The sequence below is a fragment of the Cricetulus griseus genome (genome assembly GCF_003668045.3).
Source record: "Cricetulus griseus strain 17A/GY chromosome 1 unlocalized genomic scaffold, alternate assembly CriGri-PICRH-1.0 chr1_0, whole genome shotgun sequence".
In the NCBI taxonomy this organism is placed as follows: domain Eukaryota; kingdom Metazoa; phylum Chordata; class Mammalia; order Rodentia; family Cricetidae; genus Cricetulus; species Cricetulus griseus.
In genome coordinates this window covers 238,679,651-238,702,175 of record NW_023276806.1, presented here as the reverse complement: position 1 = coordinate 238,702,175, position 22,525 = coordinate 238,679,651, and the positions used below count along the sequence as shown (strand labels likewise).

Genomic DNA, 22,525 nt, shown 5'->3' with positions numbered 1-22,525 from the left:
ACAGGAAATGGAAAAGGCTGAGGCCAATCACTAGTCTCTTATGACTCTCTTGTTTACTTGGTTCTCTCCAGTTTTTTCCACAGCACATCTCAAGTAACAGAGCAAGATAGGTTCTTTCAATGGCTTCTTGCCATTTGTTTTCCGTACAGATTTTTGAAACCTAAAAAATCATCTCTTGGGCTCAAAGTATTTGCTTTTATGATTTTCTCTTTTGTGTGGCTTTCAGAATTCTTAATTTGAAATGAGAATAATAATGAATAAAAATATTTATTCTTTCTTTATATGCATGAGTGTTTTGCACACATATATGTATGTGTACCATGTGTATGGAATGCCTTCGGAGGCCAGAAGAGCGCATCATAAACCCTGGAATTGGAGTTACAGATAGTGGTGAGCTTCTGTGTGGGGACTGGGAACTGAACCTGTGTTCTCTTCAAGAGCAGCAAGTTCTCACTTCTGAGCCATTTCTCCATCCTCAATAGTACTGAATTCTTATCTACTCTTTTTCCTGGTGATTCATGTTTCTGATTGTCAGGGGAAGGAAATAAGGTCATTCATAGTTCCAAAAGGTGTTTTCCTACATCTCCATTACTGTCTTTACAGATAGCAAATGAGGGCAGCATTTGCATTGAGAAATGACATCCTGTAAGTTTAGGTGAATAAAATCCAATTGTAAGGAGTATTTTTTGCTGAAGACAAAGAAAGGCATAATCAAGGAAGCACGATGGTCTTGACTAATCCTGTTTTAACCTTGAAGACCTTTTTGTTTTCCAGAGCTTACTTATATATATTAATTTTAGAAAAGCCACATTACCATTTCTGCATGAGTTTTTCATTCACAATTTCTGAAAGTCGTATCATTAAATGGACACATATCACTTTACCATTGCAAACAATAACTGAATCATATGTGTATTCTTGTCATCTTTTCCAATTAATTTCAACTTTTTCTTGTCCCTTTTTTCAAAGCTCACTCCCAAATATTCATTATTAATAATAGGTATATCTCCAAACCAACTCTTGAAATACTGTTTTAGTATAAAAGAAGTGTATCGTCAGTGTAAGAGAACTTCAGTTTGTGTTTGGGTAATACCTAAAACTTGTCTACTTCATGTGTAAGATGATGTTGAAAGATAAAGTTGTTTACTCTGTTGTTTATTAAAAGATTTAATACACATGTAATTGATTTGTTTATTTTACTTTTGCATATGTAAGTAAAACCTTATACACGAACATACTGCTATGAACTGAATACAAAGAAATGATGCATTTGAAATACTTTGTGGTTAGTGTTAGGAAATGTACCTTTAAAGTTATTCTACATGTGGGGTGTGTATGCATCTCTGATGTATGTATTAAGGTGGACTCAAGTGTCTTTTCCTCCAATGCATTTTTACAATTTGATTTGTGTGTGTGTGTGTGTGTGTGTGTGTGTGTGTGTGTGTGTGTGTGTGTGTGTTGGAACAAAGTACATAAAAACCATTTAGAGGTATCCCATACTAAAGAAAATATTTGAGTTCTTGAAAATATTGGTTTTCAGAAGTTTTGATTTGCTACATAGTTTTGTGACTTGGCAAGTTAGAATAGTTTCCATAGGGTAAATATTTGAAAGTTGCTAAACTCAAAACATGTGAATGATGAATATAAGTATTTGTTGTGCTCCTGTTTTCCTGTTTCATAAAAGTGAGAATAGCAATCTTTTTCTACTTTCCAGTTCACAAATGTATTGGAGAACTAGATATTCCATATGCATATATTCATGATATTAATAGTCTAGAAATGTTTTTTCTGGTTCTGGTGATGTATTATTGTACATGTGTGTTGAAGGGTATAAGAGTTCTGAGTTTTGCATAGAAAATAGTGAAATCAGAAGTCTGTAGCTCTTTAGCTCCATTCAGATAAGGGCAACACAGGGGACACATGTATTGGCGCTTGTAGAGCATTTAATAGGTGACTCATGTATACATGAGATGTGTGTGTAGTGTATGTATTCATGTCTGTGCATGTTTGTGTGCAACTGCCTGTGGAGGCCAGAGGTTGATGCATGGTGTCTTCCTCAGTCAATCTCCACCTCATTGTTGGTTAAAGACTTATTCATTGATTTATTTATTTTCTTGTTTGTCTCTCTGTGTGTGCTACATGTGTGTGGCTGCCTGAAGAAGCCAAGAGGTGGGGTTGGATCTCCTGGATCTAGAGTTACAGGTGATTTTTATTGGGAACTGAACTTGAGTCCTTTTATACACTTGTACCATCTTTCCAGAGTCATTGCCCTCCTTTTCCTTTGAGAGAGAGACAGGATCTCTCAATAAATGTTGAACTTGCTAATTGACTAGAGTTTATTAGCCAGCAAGGCTCAGAGAGTGGTCCTTATATGTGTGCTTCCTATTATCTCACTACTACACCTGGACTTTATGTGCATTCTGAGATCTGAACTTGGGTCTTCATGCTCACACAGCTGAGATCTGACCTCCAGTCTTCATGCTCACACAGCAGGCTTCTACTGACTAAGTTATTTTTTTTTATCCCTGTAGTATATTCTCTAAATAATTTCAGGGCACTTATTGTGAATGATTCTCAGCACTGAAGACAATAGAATCCTCACATATTTATCTGAATTCCTGAAGTATTAGCATTTTACCACATTAGTTCATTCTGTGTTTTATTCTTTGCCATTAGTTCATTCTGTATTTTATTCTTTGCATTTGTATTAAATGTGCCAAGTTATATAAAACATATAACATTTTCCATAAATATTATGCATGTATGCATATTTATATTTTTAATTATGCTAAGAATAAAATTCTGAGAAAGTACATGTTTTCCCAAATAAAGAAGTACATTTGTGCTGGGTGGTGGTGGCTCAAAGTCTGTAGATTGTGTTGCCAAACTCTGGCCAATTTGGACGCTTCATATCCTCCTCTCCCTCCTTCTGGCAAAATTTCACCTGTTTCTTAAAGTTTTCTTAGAATGCTTTCATATTCATTCACTGATGCATTTCTGTACTTTATTTTGTGTACTGGGGCAGACAGAGTTAAGTAGCTGTAACTTTGTGGCTTCCATGTCAAAAATACTTGCCCTCTAACTGTTGGTTGGCTTTTGTATTGTAAGTACTCTGGCATTTGTGTTTTTTGTTTGTTTGTTTTTTCTGTAACATGTTTTAGGAAATAAAAATTATTCAACAATTGTACAGATAGAAATTTAAAATTCCTAGTAGTGAACTTGTGGGTTTGAGATTATTTGTATATGTCTTAGTTACTGTACTATTGCCATGAAGAGACATCATGACCAAGGCAACAAAACCCTTCACAATTCTAAGAGTTATCTTTCCTATTGGAAAGCAACTATTTGCATTTTACCAGATGAAAATTATTTTCTGTTTATCAGAATCACAAGTTGTCTTCTAACTGTAGTTCATCTTGTTGTTGTTGGTAAATGATATTTAGTTCACATGAACTTCTCTTGTCCAGAGTACCAGATGACAATTTGGGCTGCTTGTTAATATGAGATCATGAGTATCCTTTTTACCTTAATTTATCCAAAATATAAATAAATTTTGGATAATCAACATTTCCTCTACCTTTCAGTGATTTTGTCATGATATTTGTAACTTACCAATTTGTAAGGAAGTTGCAAAACTCACTGTTACCTTAGAAAATAAAATTGTCTTATCTTTTTTGTTCTGCAGGAACTCATTATACAATGACAAATGGAGGCAGCATTAATAGCTCTACACACTTGCTGGATCTTTTGGATGAACCGATCCCAGGTGTTGGTACATATGATGATTTCCATACTATTGATTGGGTTCGAGAGAAATGTAAAGACAGAGAAAGGCACAGACGTGTAAGTGGTTTTAGTATTTTATAAAAATAGTGCAAAATGGATCATTTAATATTACATTTCGCTGGGCCGTGGTAGCGCATGCCTTTAATCCCAGCACTCAGGAGGCAGAGGCAGGGGCAGGTGGATCTCTGTGAGTTCGAGACCAGCCTCTCTACAAGAGCTAGTTCCAGGACAGCCTCCAAAGCCACAGAGAAACTCTGCTTCGAAAACCCAAAAAAATTAGAAAAATAAAAAATAAATAAAATAAAATTACATTTCTGCCAATGATCTCAGTTCATCAAAATGATACACATTAAAATATATTTGACGTGTCTTGGTTTCCCTCTTTTAGTTCTTTATACCTTGTATTTTTCTGGACAGGGTTTAGGTGTAATTTAATAACAGAGACAAAATACAAAGGAAAGGGAGAAGCACAGTGTAGGAGTTGGGTGAGGACACCAAGGTGATTGCTTTCAGCACTCAGCAGCTGAAGCAAAAAGAACCTTGTTGCATAAGTCTAATGGGAAAGGAAGATAATGTGCTGAGAAAAAGAATGATTTTGTAGGGATTTGCTGTTTAACATTTCCTTTCCCAGTACTAAATGCTGAGATATTTCTCAAGTTGGATCCTGGATAAAGTTTTTTGGTTGCATAACAAGCCAGTGTTTTTGTTTTTGTTTTTTTGTTTTTTTGCTTTTGCATTTTTTTTAATGATTTATTTTATTTCATGTGCAGTGGTGCATGTGTATTTGTGTGAAGGTGCTAGGTTCTCTTGTGCTGGAGACACAAAGTTGTTAGCTGCCATGAGGGTACTGGGAATTGAACTTGGGTCCTCTGGAAGAGCAGTCAGTGCTCTTTACTGCTGAGCCATCTCTTCAGGGTCCCCTTTTTTTTTTTTTTTTTTTTTTTTTGAAAAACAAATAAATTTGAGGCATGTTAGTGCATGCCTATGATTCCAGCAACCAAGAAGAGGTGCAGGAGCACCTATCTCAAACAAAACAACCCCATCCCCCAAATCCCACAATTTGGTGAATCCAAATTGGTATAATCTAAAACATAAGTTTTCAAAGAAGAGAAAGAAAATTTCTTTCAAATAAAAATTCAAAATTTCCAAAGCTTCTTTATGTGGTATCTAACTTGCTATCAAAATAAGTTTATACAAGTTAGCTCTAATTTTTTGTCTTGGTGTCTGTTTTTATGTGAAACCTGAGCCTGCCATAGATTGTGCCGTGTCAGAAAGAACTGTTGTTCAGATGTTTTTGACCTGAGCATAACTGAAAAGAAGCACATGAACTCACTGTTCTCATCCAGCGAGTCTTCTTGTTTTAAGCACTCAAATATCCTTTGAACTAGAAAAAGTACTGAGGAACCTCAAGAAACTTTTGTTTATATGAGTTAATAGTTCCCTGATAAGTACTAAAATTCGGAATATTTAAAAATACTAATTCACTTAAAAATTATGACTATAAACCTATTTGTAAACCTAACTAATATTATATTAAACTAATACATTTTCCAATTTAAAAAAGTATTTGCAGAGTGTGTGTTTTTTTTAACCCTGATGATTGCCTGGCTTAATAAAAGACTGGTGGATTTTTTATATCTGCTTTTGCATTCTAATGTTATGGTTCTTGCTTAAAGAACAAAAAGAAAATACAGCCTCACACAATTGTAGTTTGAAAAGCTATAAGTATTTCACTTGCCATTTTAGATTATCAAAGCTGTTTTCTGATAGAATAAAATAACAAGTAGTAGTTTGCAAAAGATTAGCTTTTGTGTGCATTCTGAAGTTGTCTTAATACTGCCTTTGTTACCTTAAAAGCCATTGTTTCACCTTAAACTTTGAGGATGTACTTTCTTACTTTCATAACATGAAATTATCATTTGGAAAATACTACTTTGCTGATGTATGGATTGTCAGATGTGGACAGTGTTGTTGGTTGGGTTTGTCCTGGAAATTTAAATAATGACCTATACAATCTTAGTATGCTGCTCCTGGGAATTTAACTCATGTCATATACAACCTTAGTACACTGGAAATAGTTTTTCTTGCAAAGCTTCAGGTGCTTTCATGGGGCCTTCTAGTTTGTGGATTTTTCTTTGAGAACTATTTTTTTTTTTAATCTAGCCCATGTTGATAATTTTTATTATATACCATCGTGTATCAGAAAACTACCACTGAGTAAAAATACTTTACGTTGTTTTTAATTTGCTTTACAAAGTGACAGGTAATATCCCCAGTGATTTCTTTAGAAAAGTCTTTATATGCATTACAGTTTACTTGGCCAATAGTAGATTGGTAAGCATTTAAGTGATTTCTATATTTTTTTTGTTGAGTGGTGCTGCACACGTAGTGTTTCTATATTGAAAATAACCTAGCAAGTGTTTATTAAGAGACTGTTATGTACAAACAGAGGAACAAGAATGACAGACTGTCTGAAAATGCTTTAGTATTATCTTTTAAAAATATGTTGATTTTTATCAAGGAAAAAGGAAAGTGAAATTTAGTGACTGTTTTTAAGACATGCCCTACATCCAATTCTAAAAGTGGTTGATATCTGTGTTTGGATGCTTCTGTTATGAAAGGAATAAAATTTCCTCATTGACATAGAATTTACTATGTCTTTTTATTGGTCCTTGTGACTTTTGAATAGATGACCCATTTGAAATAGATCAGGCTGTTGAGTTCCAGCTGTAACTATCTATCCTACAGGATAGTTGAGCAGTGAAGTCCTGGATGTACAGCAGAGCTTCTTAAACTAAGTATGAGTAGGACTAAAGAAGCTGGTTAGGTCTGGGCTTAGAAAAACACTCTTAGGAAGACAGGTGTATGTACCCTGTTCTTAATGAGGGGAGATTTGCAACAAATATGTTTCCTTCTTGTTAATCTCCTAACTGCCTACACTTAGTCTGTTGAGGCTGCTTTTCTCCTGGTTTGCATAGTGGAGAGAGTCTTTGGCTATTGCAAGTGGATTGGAGCTCTGCACCTAGGTATTCACAGTTCCATAACTTTGGGGGTGTCTCTTTGCCCATGCTACTCATATGTTTATGAGCATTTTCTGTCCTATTTTAAGTTTTAAACACAATTTTGTTTTATTTAAGTACTGAAGCCAGATGTTTCCAGCTGTGTTATCTAGCTTCTGATGTGTAAGTATCTGTGTATAGCAGTTAAGGTTTGAATTTGATGTAGTTTGATACAGCAGAGGTCAGACTTTCATGTAGCTTATGGACCCCTTACACTCAAATCCAGAGGTTCTTAAAATACAGATCTCTAGCTCTTAGATAAAATGTCCTACAGTCCAAATTTTGCTGCTGTTAACTTAGTTTACAAGGTACTTTCTGTGTTGTGATAACTTGATAAAATTAGACTCAAGAATTGTAGAAATACAGTTTTATAAATGAAGCAAATATTTGTAATTTCAGATCAACAGTAAAAAAAAAGAATCAGCATGGGAAATGACAAAAAGTCTGTATGATGCTTGGTCAGGATGGCTGGTAGTGACGTTGACAGGACTGGCTTCAGGTAAGGAAAAAGTTGACGGCACACCTTTGGTTTGGTTTTTAAGTTAGCTGAATAACTCCTCCTCTCCTAGATTTTTTGTTGAGTTTTTGGTTTTTTTTCAGGGTGTTTGCTTCCCTTAAGAAAAAAAAAAAAAACAAAAGCTAAGTAAAAGACCAGGAGACAGAGTTTTCTGAGTCTAATTTTGGCCCTGGCACTTTGTCTCATCAACTTGCCTGACTCAGTTTCCATATTGGTGAAAATAAATGGTTTGGATGAATGAAATATCTTGTATTTTAATATCATAATTGATAGCTTGTTCTCCTGTAGTATTCTAGCAGCTCTGCATGTATTTAAGCCTGTGGCAATCTCCATCATTAACAGCATCCTACCCATGTTACGGATGAGGGACTAAAGCACAGAGAAGTGGCTTGGCTGCAACCTTACAGCCACAGTGGCTTGGCTCTACTCATGGTCTGTTCTAGCATTGCACTGCCCAGTGTGGCCACCAAGTCTCTAGAGAGCAGAGTTGAATAACTAGCAGCTGATGGTCTGAATACCACTGGGCATAGTTTTAATCATTCCCAGCATCTAAGGCAGAAAACATGAAAAAGTAAGGTATTTGTGGAAAATAGAAAAAAAGTATTGATAACTGGCATTTATAAGAATTTTATGTTCTGGGGGCTGGAGAAATGGCTCAGGGGTTAGGAGCACTGGGTGCTTCTATAGATGACCCAGGTTCAATTCCCAGCACCCACATGGTAGTTCACAACTGTCTTTAACTCCAGTTCCAGAGGGTCTGTGGCACTAGGCAGGCATGTGATATATAGGCAAAATATCCATCAACATAAAAATAAAATAAAATAAAATAATTCTTTAAAAAATGAATGTGTGGCCCATTGGGAAAAGAATCATCTAGATTTGAGCATATTTTTAGTATTCTGTTAGTAAGGTAATCTTTGTATAGCTTTGTGTCAATTAAGAAAAAATATAAATTTATCATGAAGTAATTTAGTGAATGATGTGGACTTCCTTAATAATGAACATTTTATTTTATTATTTTGAGACAGTCTCACCGTGTCACTCTAGCTGTACTGAATTTGCTATGTAGACAAAGGCTGACCTCAAACTTAGAGATTCACCTTATTCTGCCTCTTATGCTGATATTGAAGGTGTGTGTCACCACACCTAGCTGTAAGCATTAAATTTTAATTTGGTCTATGTCATTTATGAGTCTACTGATTAAGTTTCGGGTGGAAACACGCTACTAGTTAACTTCAGTTGCCAGTGTTGTGAAGCTCCTGTCAAGTAGCTTTCTTTTGAAGGTGTTTTATTGGTTTTAAAATAACCTTTTCTCTTTTTAAAATGGCAATTAATTTTAATGATGTGTTAGTTTTAATTCCAAAGAATATCAATTTTATTTTAAAATAAAGCTATTTACAAGTTTCAAAATTGTATTTACATTTTTAAATTTAAAAAAATTAAAAATTTAAAATTAAAAAGTTAAAAGCCTTAAGTTTGGATACTAGTTAACCCTTTGTTTATAAGATTTTTTTGCTTTTTATTAATCTCTTAACTAGATAGTTTCAGCCCTCCCTGACTAGACTTACATAACATTTCCAATATATCCTTACAGGGGCACTAGCTGGATTGATAGACATCGCTGCTGACTGGATGACTGACCTAAAGGAGGGCATTTGCCTCAGTGCATTGTGGTACAACCATGAGCAGTGTTGTTGGGGATCTAATGAAACAACATTTGAAGAGAGGGATAAATGTCCCCAGTGGAAAACATGGGCAGAGTTAATCATAGGTCAAGCAGAGGTAAGTCTTGCCTCAAGATGAATTAGTTGTTGATGTAGATAAATGTGTCTACTTCCCATAGTTATAGAATTCATCACATATTAGATGATTGTAACCTGCACTAAAGGAAAAAAGACAAAGTCTGTGTGTAGTGGAGAGGAATGGAAAACCTTTAAATACAGTGAGAACAAATGCAAATTGTTTGAAGCAGCTTTGGTGTTATTTAATGTATACTCCTGAGTCACATGGGTTACGATACAGATTTATTAGAGAAGTATAGTTAGTGCAATGGAAGCTGTATAAAAGTAATAAAGTGGACTGACATATTATGTCACTAAGACTAGAAAATATGAATTATGGAAGTGTAATATATATATTTTAATGAACAGTTTTTTATGTTGTTATTCTTATTATTCTTAAATTAATGACAAGCTTGCTTCACATGTCAATCCCAGCTCCCTCTCCCTCCCCTCCTTCCCGGTCCCCTTCAAACCCTCCTAATTCCTTACCTTATCCCCCCCTCTGCTCCCCAGGGAGGGTGAGGCCCTCCACAGGGGATCTCCAAAGTCTTCCATATCATCCCAGCCTGGGCCTCGGCCCTCCCCTATGTGTCCAGACTGAGGGAGCATCCCTCCATGTGTGTATTTTGTAATTTATAAAATCAGCCTTTCTGGGTTGAAATATGTTAAAGAAGTTCATATATTTTTTATTTTCTTGGCTAAGATACATTTTTAACTAAAATAGAAGTATGTCCTTTCCCCTTCTCTTTCCTCCCTCCATCCCCTCCCAGGTATCCTCCTTCCAACTCCTCCTCTGCCCCTTTACTCTTAAATTGATAGTCTGTTTGTCTTTCATTGTTATACACACATGTGCAAACTCAGGAATATATAAATACATCCTGCTGAGCCTATTTTTATTTGTTTGTCTCTGTTTGCAGGGCTGACCATTTTGTATTGGATAACTAAAAGGGGAGTCTTCCTTAGAAAGAGGCCAATACTCTGTCATTGGTCCCTATAGTTCTTTGTCCAGGAGTGGGGTCCTGTGAAATTTTCTCCCCTCCCACATTAATGGGTCTATACCAGAAAGTCTACCTTCAAACAGTATCTCCTAGAAAAAGGCAGCATAAGCAAGGCCAGAACAATGGCAGTATTAATAGACCCATTTTCTGCCTTTTTCTAGGAGATACTGTTTGAAGGTAAACTTTCTGGTATTTTGGTTCTTAAAATCTTTCTGCCCCCTGTCTGCTGAGCTATAGATGCAGGAGCTATGGTATAGATATATTCAGTGGTGCTGGGCTCCCTATAATGCATTGATCTCTGCATTATGTACAGTTACAGTTTTCTGAGGTGATCGTGCCTCCCACACAAAAAGGGTTTTCAGGCCTTGGACTGGAACTAGGCTTATTTGCAGAAGGTCATATGTTTTTTTTTTTTTTTGTATTAGTACAATATTTAATTATATTATTTCATGATGTTCTGTACTAAAGCTTAAATTAGATTCAATATTTGTATATTCACATGGATATATTTTAAGATATAAATATTTATATATTCACATATGGACTTTATTTTTGGTTTTGCAAGTCAGGGTTTCTCTGTAATAGCTTTGACTATCCTGGAACTTGCTCTGTTGGCCAGGCTGACCTCAAACTCAGAGAGATAGTCGTGCCTCTGCCTCCCAAGTGCTGGGATTAAAGGTGTGTACCATCACTGCCCAACAACATATGGATATATTTTAAAAACTTGAATTATAGCCTAAGTTTAGGTCAATAATATTTTTGGTATTATGTTCCACATGTTTTCTGTTTCTTACCTTGCATAATTAAAGTCAGTTTAAGAATCTCCAGGAGAACTGAAACAGAATGAAATCTGAGTGACGGGGCTGGAGCGATGGTTCAGTGGTTAAAAGTGGCCACTGCTCTTGCAAGGGACCAGAATTCAGTTCTCAGCATCACGTGGAAGCTCACAGCTCTAACACCATTTCCAGAGAATCACATTGTCCCTTTCAGTATGCTGTGGGTTTCTGCATGCTATGGTTCAATAAACTCACACAGCCAAACACACGTGCACATTAAACAAACAAACAAGCCTACAAAAGGAAGGAAAAATCAAGTGCCAACACAATTTTACCTCCACCAACTATTTCTAAGACATTTGTGGTAGGCATAGGTCAGTGCCTATGTATCTATGTAACAAGACTTTAGGAACAGGAAAACTAGGAAATTTATTTACCAAATGGAATAAGGCTTCTTAGTATGTACAGTGTTAGCTTTTGGATTCTACTTAAATATTCTGTTCACATAAAAAAAAAAAAAAGCTTCTATCATTGTAGAAATAAACCAGGAGACTTTTAGAGCTTTTATCCAGTGGTGTGTGTGTGTTGCATGTGCTTGTAGTCCCAGCTACATAGGAAGCCGAGGCAAGAACATTTCTTGAGCCTAGAAGTTTGAACTCAGCCTGGGTGCATATCTGAATCCCAAATCCAAAAATCATAACAACAGTAAGGGTAAGTTTTAATTAGGTTTCTTATGTAGCAGGCACTTGAGTTAGTGGTACACTGTAAAGCAAATGTTCATACTCCGAGCTATTTTTGTTTTTTAGGGTCCGGGATCTTACATCATGAACTACATAATGTACATCTTTTGGGCCCTGAGTTTTGCCTTTCTTGCAGTTTCTTTGGTGAAAGTATTTGCTCCATATGCCTGTGGCTCTGGAATTCCAGAGGTAAGCCTATAATATCCATTGCACGAAAATTGTATGCTGCCTTTTGTCTTTAGGAATTGTTCTTTTTAGAAAATAGAGGTTTTTTGTTTGTTTGTTTTTTGTAAGCAGGGGGCTAGAGAGATGGTTCAGCCTGTAATATAGAGGTTGGTCGTCGTCATCATCATCATCATCATCATCCTCTCTCTCTCTCTCTCTCACACACACACACACACACACACACACACCCGTCTCTCACCGTTAATATATAGCTCATGAATAAGCAAGTTAAGTTTAAACAACAAAAACTTGAGAAATGTTCTATGGCCTGAAGTTCTTTGATGAATTAGTCAATGTTTTGCTGTGTTATTATGATTGTTATGTATCCTCCCTTTCTAAGATTGTTGACTGGATTAAATAAACTAATGACTCATCAATTTGGTCATTTTATTTTTTATCTATCTATTTGCTCGATCTATCTATCTATCTATCTATCCATCCATCCATCCATCCATCCATCCATCCATCCATCCATCTGTTTTTTTGGAGACAGGATTTCTCTCTAGCATTGGAATCTGTTTTGGAACTTGTTCTGTAGACCAGGCTGGCCTCGAACTCTCAGAAATCTGCCTGCTTCTGCCTCCTGAGTGCTGGGACTAAAGGCTTGTATCATCACTGCCCAGCACAGTCATTTTATATTCTAAGAACAAAATTTACCACAGTAAGTCAGAAGTATAGGTGCTTAGTTTTTATTTCATCAATAGTAATTTAAAAGAGGCTTGAACTCATTTAATTCTATTTTTTTAGAAATTAAGTTTTTTCTAACATCTTTTAAAAATATGATTGTTTAGAGACTGTGTAGGTAAATATAATTTTAATAAAGAATCAATACCTGCAGTTATCAGTTGTCATTCATTCTCTGTGGTATAAGTAAGAAAGAACATTCCATGTGATCAGTGTGGTGAGAAGGCATAATGTCTTTGTTCTTAACAGACTGAAATGTCTCTGAATACTTTGTGTTAATTCCTGCAACAGACATTTTCAAATTTGCATTTGATTACATATCACTATGGCCCTACATTTGCTTTACCATGACCTCTAGTATTTTTATTTGTTCCTGAGATAGGGTTGCTTCTTATCTTTGGTTACATACATAATTATATGACACAGATTTATCATATGTGGTAAGATAAAGTTTTTTTTTTTTTGTTAATTAGGATATATTTTATACTTCGCCAAAGTTAGGTAGGTAGTTTGGTGAAACATGAGATTGTTTTAGCTAAGTTAAATTCACATTTCCTAAAGGAAACTAAACGGCCTTCATCCTTCCTTTGTAGATTAAAACTATTTTGAGTGGATTCATCATCAGAGGCTATTTGGGAAAATGGACTTTAATGATTAAAACCATCACATTAGTGCTGGCTGTGGCTTCAGGTTTAAGTTTAGGAAAAGAAGGCCCCCTGGTACACGTTGCCTGTTGCTGTGGAAATATCTTTTCCTACCTCTTTCCAAAGTACAGCACAAATGAAGCTAAAAAGAGGGAGGTAAGTGGTGTCTGTAGCTCATTTAACAGAAGAATGAGTGTTATATAAACTTAATGTTCCTCGAATGATTTCCTCGTGTTTCTGTGTAACTTGTTTGGATAAATTGTGTATTCAGTTTAAAACTTGTGTTTAGCCTGTGTTTTTTTTTGCTTTTCTAACTTGTACCTTTCTGGAATTGACTCACTGCTGGTTCAGTCAGACTAGCTATAACCCCTTTGGCTTCCGTTGATTTCTCAAAGTTCTTTGCTATTTTTATTCACTTGGCCTTTGGCATTACTCGGTGTTCTGGCTTGGGAAGTTAAGCTGTTTTTTCCTCCTGGAGACAGTGTCTGATGCCATGGATATTGGTTGTGATACACAGAAAGTTCTGAGTGCCTTCAGGACTTGCAGAGTCTTAAGTCAGAAACTTACCTTACAGGAAACAAGGGAAGTCCTCCTACACTATTCTGGGCCAACATGAGCTTTTCTAGCAAACTGTTAAACTAGACTGCAGCTCATGTATTATTGTGGATGTTTCTGGATGAAAAGTAGCATCTTGAGCTTTTCTAGAGCCTTGAGTCTCTTCAAGAGTCTTAAATTCTGTTTTCATAATCTAACCCTGCAGCCTTAGATGGTACAGAGATCCTATGGTTGTTAGGGGATGGTTTTTACATCTCATCAAGGATTGAACTCAGGCCCTAGCCTTTCATCCTGCTGGTACTAGTATAACCCTCCCCCAATTTTATCAGTTTCTTTACTATGAATCATTATAGTGCTTTTTAATATTAGCACTGAAGTACAATTCTTGTATTAGATACAGATATCCCCAAAGTGGAACACTTAAAAGCATCATAATGCATTTTTGAATGATAATTGTTATTTTATAACTTTATTTTGTATCTGGTATTTTGGAAGTATTTGCTCACATTGTAAACTTATGGCACTGCCATATTTATTCATAAGTTAAAAATTAGCGCTTAAACCACTAGGAGAACCAGGTGGTGGTGGTGCATGCCTTTAATCTCAGAACTCAGGAGGGTAGAGGCAGGTGGATCTCTTTGAGTTCAAGGCCAACCTGGTCTACAGAGTAAGTCCCAGAACAGCCAGGGCTACACAGAGAAACTCAAAATAAATAAAACAAAAAGCTAGCAGAAATACCATACAGGTAGTAGCAGAATGTGAATGTATTTTTCTCTTATTCCAAAAACTGTTTTATCTACTGTGCTATTACTCTAATTGTATATGTATGTTTAGGTATGTTAAAAAGTGAAATATCCAAATCCTGTATTCTGGGGTTTTAGGTGGTATTCTCAGTACTGTATATATATTCACTAAGTAACACTATTGTGATCATTTTAAAGAAAAGAACAGGGAGCCTCAGAGAAGTTGAGGTACTTACCATGGTTGCACAGCTTGTCTGGCAGAGGCAGGACTCTGCGATGCAGCTTGATACAATTCATGTTCTTTGTGGAGTATAAAATTTGATGATTTGAGCAAGTGTTTAGGGTGCCCACAGATATTTACTGGATCAATGTAGTGAAAGGGATAAAGATTCTTAAGAATAATACTTCACTAAATTTCCAAAGAAATTACATTGTAGTTGATTTCCTGCAGGTGGAAAATCAGCAATGATCAAGTATCCCTAGAGATTTGTCCAGGGTCCGCAAGAATGTGTGTAGCTTATTTCTTCTTGAAACTTTCTTTACTGTTTAGTTGGTGACTCAAAGGGGACCAGCAACAGTTGGTCCTTTTAGAATGATGCCTTTGGAACATTCTTAGAATGATGTGGCAGAATGTTCAGAGTTCTTAGGGTAGTTAAAATCCAGAGATATCTTTAATGACTGTAATGTTCTTGATAAGGTGTCCAGTACTTACCAATGGTAAAGCAATTAGTTACAAAATCTGGAGAAATGATATCCTATATAAAAATAAGCAAACATCTTCTCTCTCCCTGATTGGTAAAACTTAAGTATTGAAGGTTGTCGGGATTCGTTTCCTTCTCTTCATTACAGTACACTTACATTTGTATGTCTGGTGTTAATGTTTTGACTAAATAGAAAGCAAATGAGTTTTAAGTTCAAGCAGAAAAGAAAAAAATAACTTTTAGAAGACATGAACACTTGCCTTTTGCTTTCCAAGGAGGATGTGGAGGTTAAGATTAGAAGCAGCATTTGGAATAACGTGGAATATAAAGTGTGTTTGCTGAGTCTGAGTTGATAAGGGAACTAGAAACAAGCCACTTTCTCTTTGCAGGTGCTGTCAGCAGCCTCTGCTGCAGGTGTTTCTGTAGCCTTTGGGGCGCCCATTGGAGGAGTTCTTTTTAGTTTGGAAGAGGTATGTACAAAAGCAGCATTGAAAATGACATAGAAATATATTTAAAATTGTATCTTGGTGTACATTTTATTTTCATAGTTTGTTTAATAGAATTTAAGTTTTTGAATATTTTTAGAAAGTTTTAAACTAGTTCTCACATAAAAAGTGAGAACTACAAACTACAGAAAATTGTTTAACTTTTTTTGAAAACAGATTTGTTTGAAATTATTTGTATGCATCTGTGTGTGGGTTTATGCATGTGAGTGCAGGTGGCCATACAAGTCAGAAGAGGGCATCAAGTCCCCTGGGACTGGAGTTTCAGACTGTTGTGAGACACTGGCTGGAGGTGCTGGGCACCAGAGTTGAGATCTCCATAAGAGCAGTGTGTGAACACTTTCCTGCTGGACCATCTCTGCAGCTCTAAAGCACCTGCTTTAGACCTTTTATTCATGTGTCAATATTAGCAATTGTTTCCAGCTGAACTTTACTTTGTTGACATATTTAAAAAATAAAAATTTGACTTAATGGAAGCCACTAAAACCTTTGTACCTCTGCTGGCTAAATTATAGTCTATGTTTTCATTTTACTATTTTAAATAAGTTCATAAGCTGACTTTTAATTAAAGTTTTATGATTTGCTTGTTTAAAATTTGTGTGATTATTTGTTAAACAGTTATTGATGTTTAAGAAAATAATTTTATTGCTTCAGTGGAATATGTTTTTATTTTCTCATTGGTTCTTAAATCTTCCCTTTTTATATTTTGCATAAAAATATGCCCATGTATGACTTAATTTTTTTCTTTCAAGAATCAAATCATTTTAATGAGTTAACAAGAGTTTCTAAGGGAACATTTTTTAGCTAACATGATTGAATTAGATATGAAACTCCTTTTGAAAAATAAACAGTTCTTGGTATTCTAAATGATTGTTAGACATTCATAGTAAGTTATTGTGAATTTATAGTTATAAGATAGTCAAAGAAAAAGCATCATTGTTTATTAGGGCAAATCATGTAAATTCAAGCTGCAACAATATTTGAGCTAGCCACAGTCACGTTTATACTTGTTATAATGAGTCAGAAATAGATGATGGCACTAATTTTTCTTTCTCTTTTTTAGGTTAGCTATTATTTTCCTCTCAAAACTTTATGGAGGTCATTTTTTGCTGCTTTGGTGGCTGCATTTGTTTTGAGATCCATCAATCCATTTGGTAACAGCCGTCTGGTCCTTTTTTATGTGGAGTATCATACACCATGGTACCTTTTTGAACTGTTTCCTTTTATTCTCTTAGGGGTATTTGGAGGGCTTTGGGGAGCCTTTTTCATTAGGGCAAATATTGCCTGGTGTCGTCGACGCAAGTCCACCAAGTTTGGAAAGTATCCTGTTCTCGAAGTCATTATTGTTGCTGCCATTACTGCTGTGGTAGCCTTCCCCAATCCATACACTAGGCTCAACACCAGTGAACTGATTAAAGAGCTGTTTACAGATTGTGGACCGCTGGAATCCTCCTCTCTTTGTGACTACAGAAATGACATGAATGCTAGTAAAATTGTTGATGATATTCCTGACCGTCCTGCAGGCGTTGGAGTATATTCAGCTATCTGGCAGTTGTGCCTAGCACTCATATTTAAAATAATAATGACAGTATTCACTTTTGGTATCAAGGTAAGTGCTCATGTGAGATGATATTGAAATAATTTAGAGATGTCCAAAATATGTATGTGTAATGAGAAATGAAATTTTATCTAAATGATTGCAATTCTGAGACCAGAATCTACAAAGCCCTTATTAGTCTGAAATCAAGAGGTTTCTGGTAATTTCTGGAGACAGTGGAACAGAATTTGTTTTTCTGCATTTTCTGTGTCCTAGGGGTTACATGCATTTCCTGGCTTATGTTCCCTTTCTTGCAATTTTCAGAGCCATGGATGGCTGGCCAAATTTTTCTCGTATCTAACGTTTAGAAATAAAATTCTGATTTCACATGGGGGTGGGGAACCCTAGGATTACTTTTAATCTACCTAGATCCTATAGGATAATCTCTTATTTTAAAAGTTAGTTGATTAGCAACCTCAATTCTCTGCAGCTGTAATTTTTTCCTGGCATGTAACATGTTCACAGAATCAAGAGAAGCCATCATTCTGCCTTCTATATCACTCTAGTATGTTAGCTTAAATGGACACTGAGGTCCGAAAATCAAATTGCTAGAGCTATAAATACTGTGACTGTCCATCAAGCATTTAAGATCGTGTACCCTGGAACATCACTTCTCCTAGACTCACTAAATATGGCTTTCTCATAAATGCAAACACAGAGAAGCAAATGGCAGCTTGCCATATACTGTCTTCAAATCATGACACCTATGGTTCCTATAGAAGTTGATACTTGGCAGGGATGGCATACTTTCACAAAGGGAGTTCATGTGGAATTACAACTTCATTTCTGTGACATTGGAAGGTCAATAGTTTTGAGTTTAAGATTGTTTTTCTCTTGCCTTTTTTTGGTCCATTGAATATCAAACTAAAAAAAAACTCTACAGTTTTGCTCTTATTTTTCTTAGCAGAAAGTTAAGTTAAAGGGACCTTTTTTTTTTTTTTTTTATTCACAAGTCTCAGTGTTATTGTCAGTAGAATTATACCACACATTCTCAGTGGCTGTAACTGGCCAGCACTGATGAAGCTGGAGGCAGATGGCAGGCCCTTGCTAAGTCCTAGGCTCTGGCTGACGGATTTTAACTGAAGGTTGTGAATTGTATTTGAATCCTTTGCATTGTATGTCCCTTTAATTAGCTTTGTACTCCCCCTTATGTTCTCTCCTTATCTTCTAGTGATTTCTGCCAGTGAGATTTTCTCTTTGAAGTTGATTCACATGCATATTCCATTTAAATGTTGGGGGCTCCAGAAACATTGCCTGACTTGGGCTGTAGCACTTGAGAAGTAAAATCTGCTGCCTCTGCCGTTTGCAAAAGTATAATGGAAGGACAGTCTTGAGATTACTGCTTCACATTGAACAGATTTAGTTTTATGGAAACACCAGTGCGGGGGGGGGGGGGGCGGGGAGGCACCACTGAAAATTTTGTTAGAGACTGTTTAACTAAGGACTAAGGATTCCCTAGGATAAAGGATAAATAAACTTTGAGTTACTTTCTCTTTGGCTTAGACACTTACTAAGGAACTGTTTCATTTAACAGGATTTTGCTGTAGTTTAATATGTGCTAGAATTTTAGAATTTCATTAAGTTATAGAAACACATGCATAGTATGTAGTTTTCAGTCACATGACTGGAGTTGTGTCACTGTCACAGGTTCCATCAGGCTTGTTTATCCCCAGCATGGCCATTGGAGCGATTGCTGGGAGAATTGTGGGGATTGCCGTGGAGCAGCTTGCCTACTATCACCACGACTGGTTTATCTTCAAGGAGTGGTGCGAGGTTGGGGCTGACTGCATCACGCCTGGGCTTTATGCCATGGTTGGTGCCGCTGCGTGCTTAGGTAATGTGATTGTGTTTGCTTGTTTGTGGATATTTGCAAGTCTGAGAAAGAAAAGAGACAGTATTAATATATTCATGTTTATTTTGTTGCTAGGGAGAAGAGGATGCAAGATGGATGAAAGGAATAATTTTAAAATAAATGAAGCACTAATATTATTATGTAGTTCTGGATTTTGTTTTACTGAGAACATTTGTTTAATGTAAAAATTTAATAATAGCATATTTGTAATATCATATAATGCTTTATGACATAAACCATCTTCTTAAAACATAGACTTAATCTGAATCCTCTCCCAGGAGACTTGGTTTTTTCACTGCTAAGGATCTGAGCCTATCTATAGCAGTTGCAATTCCTAAAATGAGCGTTATAATGAAGCTTCGGAATAGTTTCACTTTAAACTCTGTAGTAACTTATCAGCCTGAATAAAAGATTTATTTTTCAGCCTTCTAGCTTCTAAGGTACATTTGTAGAAAAGTAAGAAGAAAATCTTCATTTTAGTGAAATAAAAGCAAAATAATGACTCTAAATCTACAAGAATCTATTAATTTCTCTGGCAGGAAAAATTGTTAGGTTTTATATTTAAATTTTTCACCAAACTTTGGTATAATATTTAATAATAGCTGGTACCTTGACTTTGTTTTTGCTCAGTGACTCAGAATCTTCAGAAGTGAAATATTAGGTGAAATCAAAGAACAGAATCATTTCCATTAAAGGAGCAAGTATTTCTTTCGCTTCACTTTCTTTTTAGCGTTGCACTAGGTACAGTGACTGATAAGAGGAAAAAGAAATGTGGACTGGCCTCTGGCAAGATACGCCCAGCACTAAGAAAACAGCAGTGAGCGCTGTCTGGGGCTAACAGAGCACAGTGCAGGGTTTAGAGGAAGCAGAGAGTTCCAGTATTCCAGCAAGGGCAGAATAGGAGTTTTACTGTTTTTAAGGTAAATTTTAATTGAGAAATTATACATGTCACCTTCATACTTCTAAAGCTTCTATCAAGATTTATCATTGAGGCAGCCCTCTTTAAAGACTGTCAGTCCCTAGGTCTTCTATCTGGGTATGCCTTCTTTCCACTTGAAGTACGAGCTTACTAATGACAATTTAAAAACTGTGATTCTGTGGGATCTGATTTCTTCAAGCAATCAACTTTAGAGTCATTTTACAATCAGACAGATGTGTCTTGTTCTCAATTCCTAATACCATGTTTAAACCTGAATGAGTTCAGGTCGTATTCGTGTTTTTTTAAGCTGTTATATAAAGAACCATGCAGACTCTTGGGATATGCTAGCACCTAAAATATAAACGTAATAGAGGGCTGGGGAGGTAGTTCAGTGAGAAAGAACACTTGGTATGCAAGCATGAGGACCTGAGTTCTAGTCCCCAGCACCCATCCCAAAAGCCAGGCCTGGCTGTGCATTTCTGTAACCCAAGCATTAGAGGGTGGAGCCAGGTGGATCCTGGGAGCTCACTGGCTAGGGAGACCTTTTTTTAAAGGAATAAGGCAGAGAGCAATAGAGGAAAACAGCAGGTGTCCTCCTGCCCCCTGCCTGTGCACCCACGTGTGTGTAACACACACACACACACACACACACACACACACACACTTTTATACTTTTAATAACTGTCTTGTAGCTCTTTCTCATAGACCTACATAATAGTCCTGTAAGTCAGAGCTACTCTCTTGAGTTTTTTTTTTTCAGAGTAATCTGATTATAGGAAGATTTTAATGCAAAGGCAAATTTGGATGAAAACACATTTGGAATTCATGCTTTGAAGAAATGTAACTGTATTATATAGTATATTTTGAATATTTTGGGAAGCAAATTGAATTGGTAAGAAGTAGACTATAAAAAGATTAGTATCTGAGTTTGCATCTACATGAATTTATATTTGAAATTCTTCAGATTTGTGGCAGAGTTCTGGCTTTGCCTTTTTTGGCTTGATGACTTTGGAAAAGTTCCTTTACTTTGATATTTAATTTTCTCATCTATAAAATGGAAATATTAGCTTGTCCATTATCATTATTTTGATCATTATATTAGATAACTTATACATAAGGATGTTAGCATGGTTCCAGGAAAAATAAATGCTTAGTTTAAGCATAAGAAAAAGCTTGTATAAACTGACTGGGACATGCTGACATAGAATAGATACATAATGCATAGTAGATCCTTATTTTTTTAAATTAAGAAACAATGCTTAATGAACTGACAAGTTAATCTTGTCAGGTTTTGTATTACACTTATTTATTTTCTTTGAGGGGTTTTAGGATAAGTGTCACACATTTATATGGTAGTCAGTGGACAGTTTATGAAAATCAGTTCTCTACTTCCATGTGGGTCTTGGGGGATTGAACTCAGGTCATCAGACTTGGCATCAAGTGCCTTTACTTGCCAAGCCATCTAGCTAGCCCATGTTAAATCTTTTGGCAAATAAAACAACATGATGGAAATGATACTAAAGCCATTGTGGCTGTACATGCCTGTCATCCCAGTAGAAATGAGAGGATTGACAGTTCAAGGCCAGCCTGGACTACATAGTAAGACTTTGTCTTTAAAAACAAAAAGTAGTGCTTAGTTGTAGTACATGGCTTATGGAGTAGGTTGACAGTAACTAAGAGTCAAGGAGGTAAGATAAAGTGATATTAAAATAACAGCACAACAACTAGAGAGATGGCTTGTCGGTTAGGAACACTGGCTGCTTTTCCAAAGGGCTTGGGTTTATTTGCAGCACTCCACATGACAGTTCAAAACTATCTGTACCTCCAGTTCCAGGGTATCAGACATTTTCTTGTATCTCTCAAGGGCACCAAATATGTACTTGGTACACAGAAGCAATATAGGGGCAAACAGATCTACATAGTAAATAAGATTTAAAAATAAATTTAAAAAAGAACCTACCATTTGTTTTGTTTTGTTTTTGTTTTTGGTTGTGAGCCCTCTCTCCAGCCCTGTTTTTGTTTTTAATGAAAGTGTAATGTAGGTCCTGGACTAGGTTGGTGGCAGTGAGAATCCTGAGAAAAGAATGCATAGCTGGGTATTTTACAGAAGAATTCAGATCTGGAGAGGTGGTAGTCGAGATTGTGGAATAAAATTAAGGTTCCAAAAACAGTTACCTAGATTGTCAGGAAGAATGTGTGCAGGAATGTGGGATCAGAGTTGTTGAAATGACCCCTCTTAGTGAAGAAGAGAAACTTGGATTTCAAATGTGTGTTGTTTTCTTCGACAGCCACTTCAAGTTCTTTTTATAGTTGACAAAACAAGTAGAAAGGTCTGGCGTGCATACCAGAAAACACAGGAAAGGTGCCGGTAAATAGAAATAGATTAGGTGACAATGTCAGAGAGTTCACAGCTGAGAATGCTTATCTGAGTGGATGAATAGATAG

At 36.1% G+C, this 22,525-nt stretch overlaps 1 protein-coding gene across 4 annotated transcripts in view; it reads left to right on the top strand.

Annotated features, from left to right (window-relative positions):
• Positions 1 to 22,525, top strand: part of Clcn3 (chloride voltage-gated channel 3) — a 74,662-nt gene that overhangs the window by 37,130 nt on the left and 15,007 nt on the right. For all 4 annotated transcript variants that reach the window (XM_027394078.2, XM_027394082.2, XM_027394081.2 and 1 more), the window contains 8 exons: positions 3,686 to 3,843; positions 7,245 to 7,344; positions 8,957 to 9,144; positions 11,724 to 11,846; positions 13,160 to 13,366; positions 15,599 to 15,679; positions 16,776 to 17,321; positions 18,957 to 19,143. In XM_027394078.2, coding sequence (XP_027249879.1) covers positions 3,686 to 3,843; positions 7,245 to 7,344; positions 8,957 to 9,144; positions 11,724 to 11,846; positions 13,160 to 13,366; positions 15,599 to 15,679; positions 16,776 to 17,321; positions 18,957 to 19,143 — 1,590 coding nt within the window. Of the gene's footprint in view, positions 1 to 3,685; positions 3,844 to 7,244; positions 7,345 to 8,956; positions 9,145 to 11,723; positions 11,847 to 13,159; positions 13,367 to 15,598; positions 15,680 to 16,775; positions 17,322 to 18,956; positions 19,144 to 22,525 lie in introns of those variants that run through there.